A 12,162-nucleotide genomic window follows, 5' to 3' on the forward strand; every position below is an offset into this window, starting at 1 on the left:
CGACCAAGCTTTCCTGTAAGCACGCCATACATCAATCTTTTACAATTTCAAACTTCTGCAGATATGAGTGAGCATATTACAGATTATCATCTAAGAGACAATAAACCAACAAATATATGCTTCATTTCATATGGTTTCAATTATTGTCATATACCTGATAAATATGCCAGAATAACAAAACAAGATGAATATCACAGAAGAAAATGTCTTCTATCAGACAAATTTCAGATGTTTTTTTTTATCCAATAAGTGTGCAATGTATAATTATGACTCGGTGGAAGTGTGACATGCTACAGAACATTTATCTACCAGTAAAGATTTCTTATCAACATCATTGTATTGGCACTATATATTTAGCACTATAATTTCTCCTGAGTCAATGCCATGAAAATGGCTAACAGGCCAATGTTCACTGTCACCAAGGATTACCAGACATTGTTACAGGGCTCAAATGCCATCAACAAAAAATCTCAACAATCCTTTTTCAGTTTTATTTGCAGCTTTCCAAAATCACTGTAATACCTTGACCTCCACCAATGCATGCCGAGCCCAAGCCATATTTTAAGCCCCGACGCCTGAAATTGAAAGGAAAAACATTTGAAATTTGTTTTGACCCATATATTCAGTGCCACATCTAGAATCACTTTTTTGTTTACCACACAAAGCATGTATACCACAAATATATTATTTAAAACAGGATATTCCTTGGAATGACTTCACAGGTGGAGTTTTACAAGAATAAAAACATCCTCAGGTTTTGCAAGCAGTCTGATTGAAGGTCAGTGAAAAGCATTCAACTGAATAAAAACTGTCAAATTAACCTTTTCATACAAATACACACACGATTCACAGTCTGCAGTTTACCATGTGTCACTATTAGCATGCAAATGTCACAGAAGATTCATATGGGTATATGCATGGCACCATAGACCATAGCACCATAGTTTTGTACCTCACAATCTTGTGAATCAACATACCTGAGTTCATGAGTGAGGTGAGCAGTAATCCTGGCACCGGAGGCACCCACAGGATGCCCCAATGCTATGGCACCTCCATTTACATTGGTTTTCTCTGGATCTAATCCCATCTCTTGCATAACGGCAAGCGTCTGTGGAGCAAATGCCTCGTTCACCTGAGGAATAAGGACACCTTTTCATATAAACCCCATCAGCTGTAAATGATTTAAAGTGACCATAAAGTTAGCTGCTAAAGCTGAATTAATCAATGAAGTAGTATTCCAAAAATACTTAAAAAATTATACACAGCTTATTAACAAAGTAAATAGCAAACAATCGTCAATACCTAGCCACTCATTTGGTGACGCCATTTTGACATGTTATACTATCTAGAGTGACGTCACAATACCTAGGAGCTCTCCGGTACCATCGGTATAAACAATGTGGCAATGAGAAAATACCAACAAAAAAGCCTGATATCCAACCAAAGTGCATAAGCTGAGGATCAGGGCTGATGTTTCTTTTAGTTTGGTGCTTGGTCAGGATGATGTTCATGTACACAAGCATAGTGTTTTAGTGGACCTGCTTGTCCTCGTCCTGCATGGGTGTAAGCATTTGGCCTAGCTGGCTGTACCGACATAGGGAATTTACCAAACTTGGGGAGGGCCTTCTACTTGATAACAGACCCTTTCATGCAGATTTTGGGAAGATATTTTTGTCAAGTATCTGACATTGCTAAGGAAAATAATGCAAAGTCAGAATATTTTTCTCCAAGCAATGACTCTCCTGAGGTAGTTGTCCTGCCAGCTCACCCTGACAAGTTACTGCAGTATGCTGCCCAACATGTACGCATTTTGATACAGGCAGCCATTCTCGGTTCCCTGCTCATTAATGTGTGGCTCAAAATGCATCAGTTTAACACTTAAACTAACTGCAAAATCCAATTTATAGCATCGGTATCTGTCTATCCATTATAAGAAACCACATTGACAATCGAGAGCAAATATGTTTTTTGACATGACAGCCAATTATCATGTGATGCTTCAGCGCTAGTGATTGGCCAAGTTCATCAGGACTTCTACAACATGGCTACTCGGATTGAATTGTCTGTCAGTGCCATATCCCAAATGCTGAACTTCAACTTCTTCGCTTTCAAAACTTTTTAGAATTTTTTACATATTTTTCTGTGATAATTGTGTCCTATATCATTTTTGTATGTTCACTTTAACACTTTATTAACCTCACTAGGGATTAGTGTTGCACTCAAGAATATTAAATTATACAGCAGGAAGGAAACTGGAGAAAATCATGCGTGACCATAACACCCCTTACAAAAGACTAGCAGCATATCTTGCACACCTAAATTCATACTCCCCAAACTCCTGGTTCAGGGATCAAGAAGGGATCTTAAGACTTGAGTCCAAATTTGGTACGTTCCTTTCCGTTATTTTAGCTTAAATTTGTGGAACAATAACTTACCCAGAATGTACATTGTCAATCTGCATTCCCCGCATGGGGCAAGTTAGCAATCAGAGCCACACTGGGATCCAAATTTCTCTGAAAAGAACTCTTTGCTTCCATATTGGGCTATATACAACATCTTGCTCAACAATACAATGTTTGGCAATTACGGTATTCATTTCCATACAGGTTACTTTACACCATGCTCAAGTATATTTCACTTACACAATTACGACCTGCGTTATGGTGGGAGGAAAACAGGCAGAGCCCGTGGGAAACCCACAAACATCCGCAGGTTGCTGACAGACTTTCTCATATACAGCCAGAGAGGAAGCCAGCTTGAGCTCCTAACCCATTCAGCACCATGGCCCCCAGGTTACTTTATTACATCATATTTGAAATATGCAACATAATCTAGATTGTGAAGAGCAGCATCTCCTATTCCATTCACACAAACCTCAATCAAATCCATGGCATCTAATTTCAACCCTGTTGCATCAAAAGCCTTTTTGGATGCTGGCACAGGTCCAATGCCCATTATACTGGGATCACAACCTGTAACAAAAAAAGAATGTTTAAGAGAGTAAAGAGTTTTACTGTTACAATGAATAATTGAAAGCAAAAAGTTCAAACTGTTAACTGTTATTCTGGTTGCTTAACTATTTATTACATCTTTGGCACATACACTGTAAGTGTGCTTCCCTCCATTAATAAATGTGACTGAAACATATTGAAGCAGCTGGTAATCTCAATGCTAAATTGTGAAAACCACAGAAATAGAACTCAAAAGGGATAGGTCAAATACTGACTTACCTGATGTCAGTATACTAAAATGCTGAAGTTAAGTGTCTCTGGCTTGGACTTTAAATGTCAACATCAAGAGTGATCAGCTAGAAGAAGACATTTTTGTAGCATGACTGTAAGACATACCTGATATACCGTAACCAATAAGTCTGGCCAAGGGGATAAGACTATGTTTCTGTACAGCTTCCTCACTCGCTAAGATGACAACTCCAGCCCCATCACAGATACCCTACAATAGCAGGGATGATAAATGCAGAGAAATAAACCAAAGTTTTGTGTTATGGATTGTGTTGTCAATGGGGGGTGAAAGATGGTGGTTCGTCAAGGACTTATTAAGATGGAATGTTCAAATTCACAACCAAACACTCGCCATATTTCAAAATTTGTCTGCCTTGCTACTCTTCAGAAAAATATGACATAAAGGGTAAAACAGAATAATACCACCAAAGGGACATGACAAAGTTTGTTTTACGCCATATTCCTGTGATAAATGTGTCCTGTAAAAGGTTTAATGAAGACAATATCCTTGAGGTGACAAGTGTATTTTATTTATTGACAAAGAATTTCATGAGAAATGTGAATGCTTGTACTTCCTGACAGATTTCCAATATAGGCATACAATTTACACTATGCAGTTGTTAAATCCAGACAATTTATGCCACATGCCACACACTGGTTGGTGCAAATCGATGCTCAAATAAAAATGCTATAGTTAAGTTTGAGCAACTGACCGAAGCATTTCCTGCATTTACCACTCCATCCTTCTTAAAAACAGGTGGTAAGCTACTGATCTTTTCCAGAGTTGTCATTCTGGGATGTTCATCAGTTGCAAATTCTTCTTTGCCTAACAATAACAAGAAAAATTAACTTGTTAGCAGGATTTACCTTATTTTTGGTTGATCAACATGTTAGATCTTATTCAACTCTTGAAAATGTGATATGGCTAGGAAGAAATCTATTCTAAAATCGAATTCTTGCACTTACAAGCTCCCATTTGCACTCTACGTTATGGTTAAATATTTCAAACAGTATACTTTGAACTTTCTTTCCCTAAAGAACAACTTATGTTGAAAGATTTGTAGACAAGATTGAAAAAATATTTTGGCAAAATTTTCAGCTAGTTTGGATATATATATCAGACTTACCTTTTTTCCCTTTCACTGTCACTGGTTCTATTTCTGCCTTAAACACTCCTGCTTCATTGGCTAAAAGAGAACAAATGTTCGATGATTGACAGTACCGATCTGTCTGGTTGCGAGGGACTTCAGTTCATAGTTTGGGGGGAATTTAGGCCACACCCAATGCTTAATGTCAGCTTGATGAGACAATACAAATTAATTGATCACCTACTATATAGGACAAGGTTTGAAGAAACTTTATTCAGTCAATATGGCTGTGTAAACAGTAACGCTGGGTTTTTTATCAAGACTGCCATTGGAAAAATCAGTGAAATGGCACACCTTGTCAAATCCTTGAAAACCAAGAAAATGAATTAAAATAAAGTTAACTCAAGAAACTTCATTATGAAAATTACCTGCGCATGTAATACATCACTCTCGATGACGGGTACTTCTGAAAATTTGCCATGAAACTCATGAAATTAAGCACATTTCGTATTACCGTCTTGAAATTTCAATGCCAGGTGTTACCTTTATGCCATTGAGATTGAGAGCGGAGCGCAAATTCATCGCAGGTTTGTCTGGAGAGCTTGTATTTTTCTGCCAAATTTTCAGCTGTTACACCCATTGGTGTTTTAATGTGGGCATCTGTCAGTGTTGCCCATAAAGTGTCTTCCAGCTGAAAGTGATAATCATCTTTAATATCTTTTAAAATCCTCATGCCAGTAACATTTATTTATTTATTTATTTATTTATCTGATTGGTGTTTAACAATGAACTAAATAATATTTCACTTATACGATGACAGTCAACATTACATAAGGGAAAACCGGGCTAAACCCAAGACCACAGCTACCTCATTGGTAAGAGGCTCCCTGGCCATTGCACTGCGCATGCATGCTAACCACTTCAGCCCCGTCTTGATAATAATAAAATGCATTACTATTCTATTCTACATGTAGGCCCTGGTAGCTTCCACTATAAGTCTAATAAAGATGTAGCTAATCTGTAGAACTTAAAGTCAACAGGTGCTATCAACAAGTTGAAACAAGGATTTTGGAAGAATTGCTTTTGCAATATATGTAACTAACTGGCCTGAGGGACCAGAATAATAGCTATGCATGTCAATATGTCAGAGAATGAGAAAGTAACAATTCTTGTTTTAAGATTGTTTTTGATGACACTTGATATGTCACCTTACCCAGCATGACCTAGATATTTGCCTGTTTAGACTGAAGAGAAATGAAAGTACCATCTGGATGAAGAAATGCAATCAGTATATTCTAGGAGTAATGAGCTGATGTTGTCCCTCACCTTAAGGTCAACTCCCAAAGCTGTTCCAAAGCGGACATTTCTGACTGTGTATGGAGCCTGGCTCATGTTCTCTGCCCCTCCACATAATACCACCTCACTCTGGCGTAACTCAATATCCTACATAAAAAAAAATACATTCATAGGCTGTGGACATGCAGTGTAACTCATTACTTATATCATTTGACTTCAGCACAAAATAAGATCCTCTAGGAAAACATAAAAACTCACAACAAAGCTTCGGTTATTCAAACACATGGATAACAACTTGAACACACCCAACTTACAGATGTCATCACTAGAACTTTGTACACAGTTCTTTAATGAAGGTCTTCCAACTACGACCATAGGTGATTTTATTCAGACTCTATTATATCACTAACGCCCCCTCCCCCCCACCAAAAAAAAACCCAAATACGACAGACACCAATTCTTTATGGCATAGCTGGTACCAAAAGATCATGCAATAGCTCACTCACTTGTGCCCCAGAGACAACTGCTTGAAATCCTGAGCCACACAGTCTGTTCAGCGTAAGACATGGTGTTGACTGGGAAACGCCAGCACGTAAGCCAATGTGACGGGAGATGTATGCTGCATCGCCAGATGTCTACAATACAACAAACACACATATTCAGTACATTTTATACGTATAACACTAATGTGCTTGATTTATTTATTTCATTGGTGTTTTATGCCATACTCAAGATTATTTCACTTATACGACGGTGGCCAGCTTTATGGTGGGACGAAATCGGAGAGAACCCACGGGAAACCCACGACCATCTGCAGGTTGCCTAATGTGCTTGAAGGCACTTAGAAGTTACCACCATGATCAAACTGCATTGTCATATAATGTCACACTCATATCTCCCAGAAATTCATGGGTTGTTGATTTAACAATACAAATAAACATTCAGTTTTAAATTAACAACTGAAATCAATCACAAATAGATGTAAAAATGTTGGTATACAATACGATGGTGAGCTAAAATTACAATGGTAACAAATCAAGCATACAATAACCTAATGCTACTTTACAATGCTACTACAACAAGATATGGTCCTCACAGGAAAAGACAGCATATCAGTAAAGTAAGCAACATAAAAAGGCTACTGAAAATGGTCTGAAACTATGTTCACTCATTCTTTTTAAGATTTACTGTTCATTTAACAAAATCCAGCCAGATGTTACACACCGCAAGTGACAAGGTAATGAAAGCTATGTTTAGAGTGGGCAAAAAATTCTTGTGACATCAGAGTAACACAACAGCAGCCATTTGCTTCATAAAACCCACGATAGAATTTTATGCTTGGAGTTTAACGTCGTACTTAACCCTTTTATTCAGTCATATGATGATCATCATGATAGAATACTTGAAATGCATATGTATCTTGTACTTAATGCTCACTCCACCTGATGCTTAATGCTGAACAAATATTGGTTACAAAATGGTCAAATGACAATTTCTTCACAATTTCAAATAATACTTGTATCTTCTTTATTTTTGAGAAAACCAAAATAATTTCAAATTATTCTCTTGAACAGCATGGATAATAATCTTAATAACACAACCTTGTTCCAGTTTGTAATTTAAACTTTCATTGAGCACCTCATCTATGATCTACTGAGCACTTCTTAAAACATAACCTGTGCAACGGTTCCAACAAAGACTGCATCTATGAGCTCTGGGTTGATATTTCCTGCCTTCAGTGCTCCTTTGGCTGCTATCTCTCCAAGATCTGTGGCACTTGAATTCTTTAATTTCCCTCCAAAGGTACCAAATGCTGTTCGCTTAGCAGCCACAATGTATATTCCTTAAATTAAATGAAAACATCACCCACAAATGAAATCTTCAGTTAACAACATGAATTGTCTGTTGAAACAGTGTTTCAAATTAAAATGCATTAAAGTGGTGATGCTGTTTTAAATTATTCCAAGATTTTATGTCCACAAATGTGAAACTTTTCAATACAGATTTAGGTATCAACCAGTACTTAGAAGTAATTAGCATATGTCTGGTGAATAGTTCCAAACATGTATCTATGATGTGCACAGCCACATACAGGAATAACAGAAAGTAAATCAAATGTGTCCTAGGATATTATCTTGAATGCCAAATAGCAGGCGATGTACAACACTACAGCAAACTCTTTTGTGACAACTGTGATGATAAAGCTCTCTGGGACAAAAAACAAAAAGTATGTAAAAGGCAGAAATCGGGAAATACAAACTTTTTGGGGTGTATTTTTCATAGCGGTAAGTCCTCAAATACACTGTACAACTATCAGTGATAGCTGTCAATGAAGCCGTCGCTTTTACTTGAAGCAAATACATGGAACCTATCCTTCTATAGAGACTACAACTCATCTGATCTCATCTCACATTGCAACTGTCGTGGCTGCACCACTTGAATACGATTTACTATCAGGTGCAACAGGATTTTGATCAATTAATCCATAAAGAAGGGATGCATTCAATATTTGTCAGGAAAATTCACATATTTTAAATTGCTTTTCAAATGATAACAGTCGCGGTTTGCTCTTAACAGTGACATTACACATTTCTAGATGTCCTCAAGAATATAATACAGTTATAATCTACACGTGCAGCATCACTTCAGTAGATACGTACGAAAGTGGGGTCGAAGTCCAGTCTACATCATTCCAGAATAAAGGCCAGGGTCAATACCTGGGAACCATTGTACTTAGAGCTCAGACTAATTATTTGTCATAAGAACATAGTTTTACGTAACTTTGTCAACTTCTGACAATATTTTGCAACGTGAAATGAGCCATGTTATAGTCTCACCCCTAGAAAGCGACATCGTTTTGTCCTGCGATGATGGGCACCAGTGCAGCCGAACAGAGCGTGTTAGCTACCTACTCCACGCTGGACTTTACGATAGTAACCTCCGTCATCGGTCACCATTTAAAAAAAAAACTCATAAGATATAAAAGAACACAGAATTAATTTATTATGACTTATACATAAATACCAATGGCATATATTGATGAAAGTAGCAAGGTTATCGAAATCAAAGTCCACTTTTTAAAAATATGAAACAGGGTTTATCGTTCCCCCAAAAGAAATCCAAACTCCGCGAAAGGAGTATTACACAGCATCGCGTCCAGACACTGAAGAGTTCCACTTCCGGCACGAACTGTCAAAGCAAGGGAAATATTTTTTGGTCTCTCATTTTTGTAAATACAAGAATTATTTGTCAAAGTCGCATGGCCTGGGAAAGTTCAAAGGTGTGTTGACGATTTATTTTGCTGTGAAGCGATATATTTTCCTTATATGATCAGCAACACGTTGATATGATTGTAAAAGATGGCTTGAGCAGATTGAATTTATCGTGAAACTCGCCTAAGTTCTTAACCGTGGCTAGCTGGTTTAATTATTTCGGTCATAACGTAGTTGTTGGAACTGGAACTGGGGCAGTGATAGGAGCAGATGCGCACACGCCTGTGATGATATGATCGGAGGTAGTCTGCTCAATGCAAACGCCTATAACCAGATCAAGTCTGAGGTACCGCGGCTTTGTTACGGAATGTAACTCTGTATCGCGCAACTGGAGTGTTGGGAAAGTTAGGGGGAATAACTGTTTTCTAACAGGTCGGATCGACGATAAGCCACATTTACCGCATCTTCACACGCGCATTAAATTTTCCCTAGCATAAATCGATGTCAACCGAGTGGTCTCCATAATCAACAAACCGGTTCTGAGTCTCGCCGAACCAAAAACGATCCATGACAACAGCACAAATTTACAAAATAAATACATTTTCAGGCATTACACCCACTGTGGCCGCCATCTTGTTCTGATGGTTGTAAATAAAGTGACGTGATCGATGTGAGCGCAGACAAAAATAAGGTCGCTAAAGGAAGATAATACTTATGGCAATCATTGTAGTAACACTGGGCAAGTCTTGCCGCCCATATGGCTGGTTCACTTCCCCCTGTCATGGATCGTTTTTGGTTCGGCGAAACTCAGAACATGTCTATGATTTACGCTAAGGAGGATTTAATGAGCGTATGAAGATGCGATAAATGTGGCGTCCCATTGATCAAAAACATTAGAAGTTATTTCCTGTAACTCTCCCAACATTTCGTGTTGATCGATACAGGGAGTTATATTAAGCTACTACACACAGCTCTGAGTTTAATGTGGCACTCCACTGATTAAAATAACCTGCCTCAACAGATCAAATTGTTCAAAATAGACTTTAACCTTTAATTTGACTAGTGGCAATCAATAGCTGTATAGAAATATTTACATAACCATAGCCCCATAGGTAGCGCTAGGCCATAAACTATCATATCGTCCAATATCGCAACAATCAATGATTAATTTAAGTGAATAAAAAAATTGGTGACCACATGTACATGTATCTCGTATTGTATCCCTGGCAGACAAAATTAGGCACAGGCCCCTGAGATCAATCTCAGTGTGTAATGAGTCCTAGACTAATGAGTACATGTAAGCCACCATCCTATGCCAGGTATATGTACCTGAAAAACCTTCTGACAAAGCTGAATGGGTCCTGACAGGCTCAGAGATAGATTTATGTCTGTGACCTCATATTGGTCTCTGGCTGTAATTGACTGACTGGGTCACAGGTTGTGGTCTACTGTTAAAGAACTGTCAGACATCACTAGACCAAATGTATATTTGTATTCATAAAGTATCGCAAAGAAAGTTTAAAAAGCACAATCTCTTTTGTTTTGTGATGTAGCATAACTGAGATACCATAGTTCAAAGTAAGCAAAATCCTGCACTTTGGGACAGTTGAAAGTGCCACCAAGGTACATCAGTTTTAACCAATTAGGTGCGAGTTGTTCAACCGAGGAGACACAGTTGTTTCCCCTTATGTCACCACAACCTTGTTTTGCCTTCAACCATATGACCATGGGATACATGTGACCCGACATGTTTCCAGTTGTTGTAACATGCCGTATCTCACAGGAAGTGTTCCTGATTAAAGGTTGATTTCTCGAGTCGTTCATGTATGTTCCCGCACCTCTTGCAAAATAACTCAAATTATATTATTTGTGGCCTTTTGTTTTAACAGTGCTTGCCTTTCAGTCATAATGGGGGCTTCCGTGGCCTAGTGGTTAGCGTACTCGTGCAGAAGAATAACCCTGGAGCCTCTCACCAATGCCATCATTGTGAGTTAAAGTCCAGTTCATCCTGGCTTCACGTCCAGTTGAACATGGGAAGTGACCTGTGGGTAGTCGTGGGTTTTCCCAGTTTCCTCTCGCCATAATGCTGGCTGCCATCATACAGATGAAATATTTCTGAGTATAGCATAAACTCAAATCAAATTTATAAATAAATCACTGTACTTGTACTACTAAAGAGAAAGGAGAGAGCCACTTTGAAATAAAGCAATGTTAAGCTTAGCGCACATGGACAACATTTGTTGTGGAAAATGAAATTTCTTGATTCAGACAACAAAAAATCATAGAAATTCACTCCTGTGTGGGGAACTACAGGAAGAATTCCTGAGTGTGGAACATTTGATGCAAAGATTTAGCATGTTTAATTTTGGACAAAAAAAATCCAGAAACAAATGAGCAGTGCACAAGATTTCACTCGTCTGCCAGCAATCTGGATCTTCTGAGGTTGTTATCGTCCACATCAACCAATCAACGTATACAGAAATGTCATCAGTACATACAAAATGGAAGCTGTGACAACATTTTTTGGGTCACATGACCTTGAATATTCCAGAATTACCAATATTTCGGATCATTTGACACGGATTTGAAAATCTGATTTTTGACAACAAATTGTTCGTGCGCGCTAGGCTTTAGTACCTTCATTATGACAGGGTTGTCTGATACACAACCTGATCAGCACATGTACATCATTTTTTATTATTTTTTATACACCTTATCTAAATGCATCAACACCAGGGCCATATCTAGAGTCATTTTAGTTCCAGAAAACTCCTGGAAAACTAGTGAAGCTGTATTAAAACGAACAAAATTTAGAAAAAAAAAAATGTTGGCTTACCACTAAAGAGTCGATATTTGTACAAATTTCTTTCATTCACAAACATCATCCCCTTCATGCTTAACGCCAAGCGAGGAAGTCACAACTTCCTCTTTTAATGTCTTAGATGTGACTTGACCCAGGATTGACCTTGGATCTACCGCTCCCAAAGAGGACGCTCTACCCACTGTGCTATCTGGGCCGGTGATATGGCCTTGAAGACCGAGTTACAAGTGGTTGTAGGTCTTTTTAGTACGTACACAATGTAAATTAAAAAGACTTTTCACTAACTTGTGCAACTGGAATAGGCAATAAAACAAATTTTTTATTTTTCAGGGTAACATTTATTTTCCTTTCACTGCACATTACAGTTCAACTAAAATGAACCACATGCAGAAACATGTATTGTCATTATATGTTATTGAAGTGTTACATGTATTAACACCCACTTGGGCACATATACATGTACAAAGGTAATACCAACTGTACAGTACAGATTTTTATACAATAAT

General features: G+C 38.0%; 1 protein-coding gene across 4 annotated transcripts; it reads right to left on the reverse strand.

Annotated features, from left to right (window-relative positions):
- Positions 1–124: 124 nt before the first annotated feature.
- On the reverse strand, positions 125–9,513 carry LOC135466545 (3-ketoacyl-CoA thiolase, mitochondrial-like). 4 transcript variants are annotated; one of them, XM_064744090.1, is made up of 11 exons: positions 8,461–9,509; positions 7,300–7,466; positions 6,130–6,258; positions 5,654–5,770; positions 4,871–5,018; positions 4,367–4,426; positions 3,953–4,065; positions 3,348–3,450; positions 2,875–2,972; positions 978–1,132; positions 125–575 (listed from the first exon to the last, which is right to left on the reverse strand). In XM_064744090.1, the coding sequence occupies exons 1-11, from the start codon at positions 8,474–8,476 to the stop codon at positions 491–493; spliced, it is 1,191 nt and encodes a 396-aa protein (XP_064600160.1). In that variant the 5' UTR covers positions 8,477–9,509; the 3' UTR covers positions 125–490. The 4 variants fall into 4 exon arrangements, 3 of the variants coding, with proteins under 3 accessions (XP_064600160.1, XP_064600163.1, XP_064600162.1); XM_064744093.1 differs by lacking the exon at positions 125–575 and adding an exon at positions 2,436–2,513 and having other exon boundaries at positions 995–1,132; positions 8,461–9,513; XM_064744092.1 differs by lacking the exon at positions 125–575 and having other exon boundaries at positions 1,004–2,513; positions 8,461–9,513.
- Positions 9,514–12,162: the final 2,649 nt, after the last annotated feature.

The sequence above is a fragment of the Liolophura sinensis genome, chromosome 6, assembly GCF_032854445.1.
Source record: "Liolophura sinensis isolate JHLJ2023 chromosome 6, CUHK_Ljap_v2, whole genome shotgun sequence".
Lineage (NCBI taxonomy): Eukaryota > Metazoa > Mollusca > Polyplacophora > Chitonida > Chitonidae > Liolophura > Liolophura sinensis.

Coding starts and splice junctions, on each gene's coding strand:
- LOC135466545 (XM_064744090.1), bottom strand. Junction 4,066..4,366: donor GACAGTGAAAGGGAAAAAAG/GTAAGTCTGATA, acceptor TGTTATTGTTAG/GCAAAGAAGAATTTGCAACT. Junction 1,133..2,874: donor ATGCCATGGATTTGATTGAG/GTTTGTGTGAAT, acceptor CTTATTCCTCAG/GTGAACGAGGCATTTGCTCC.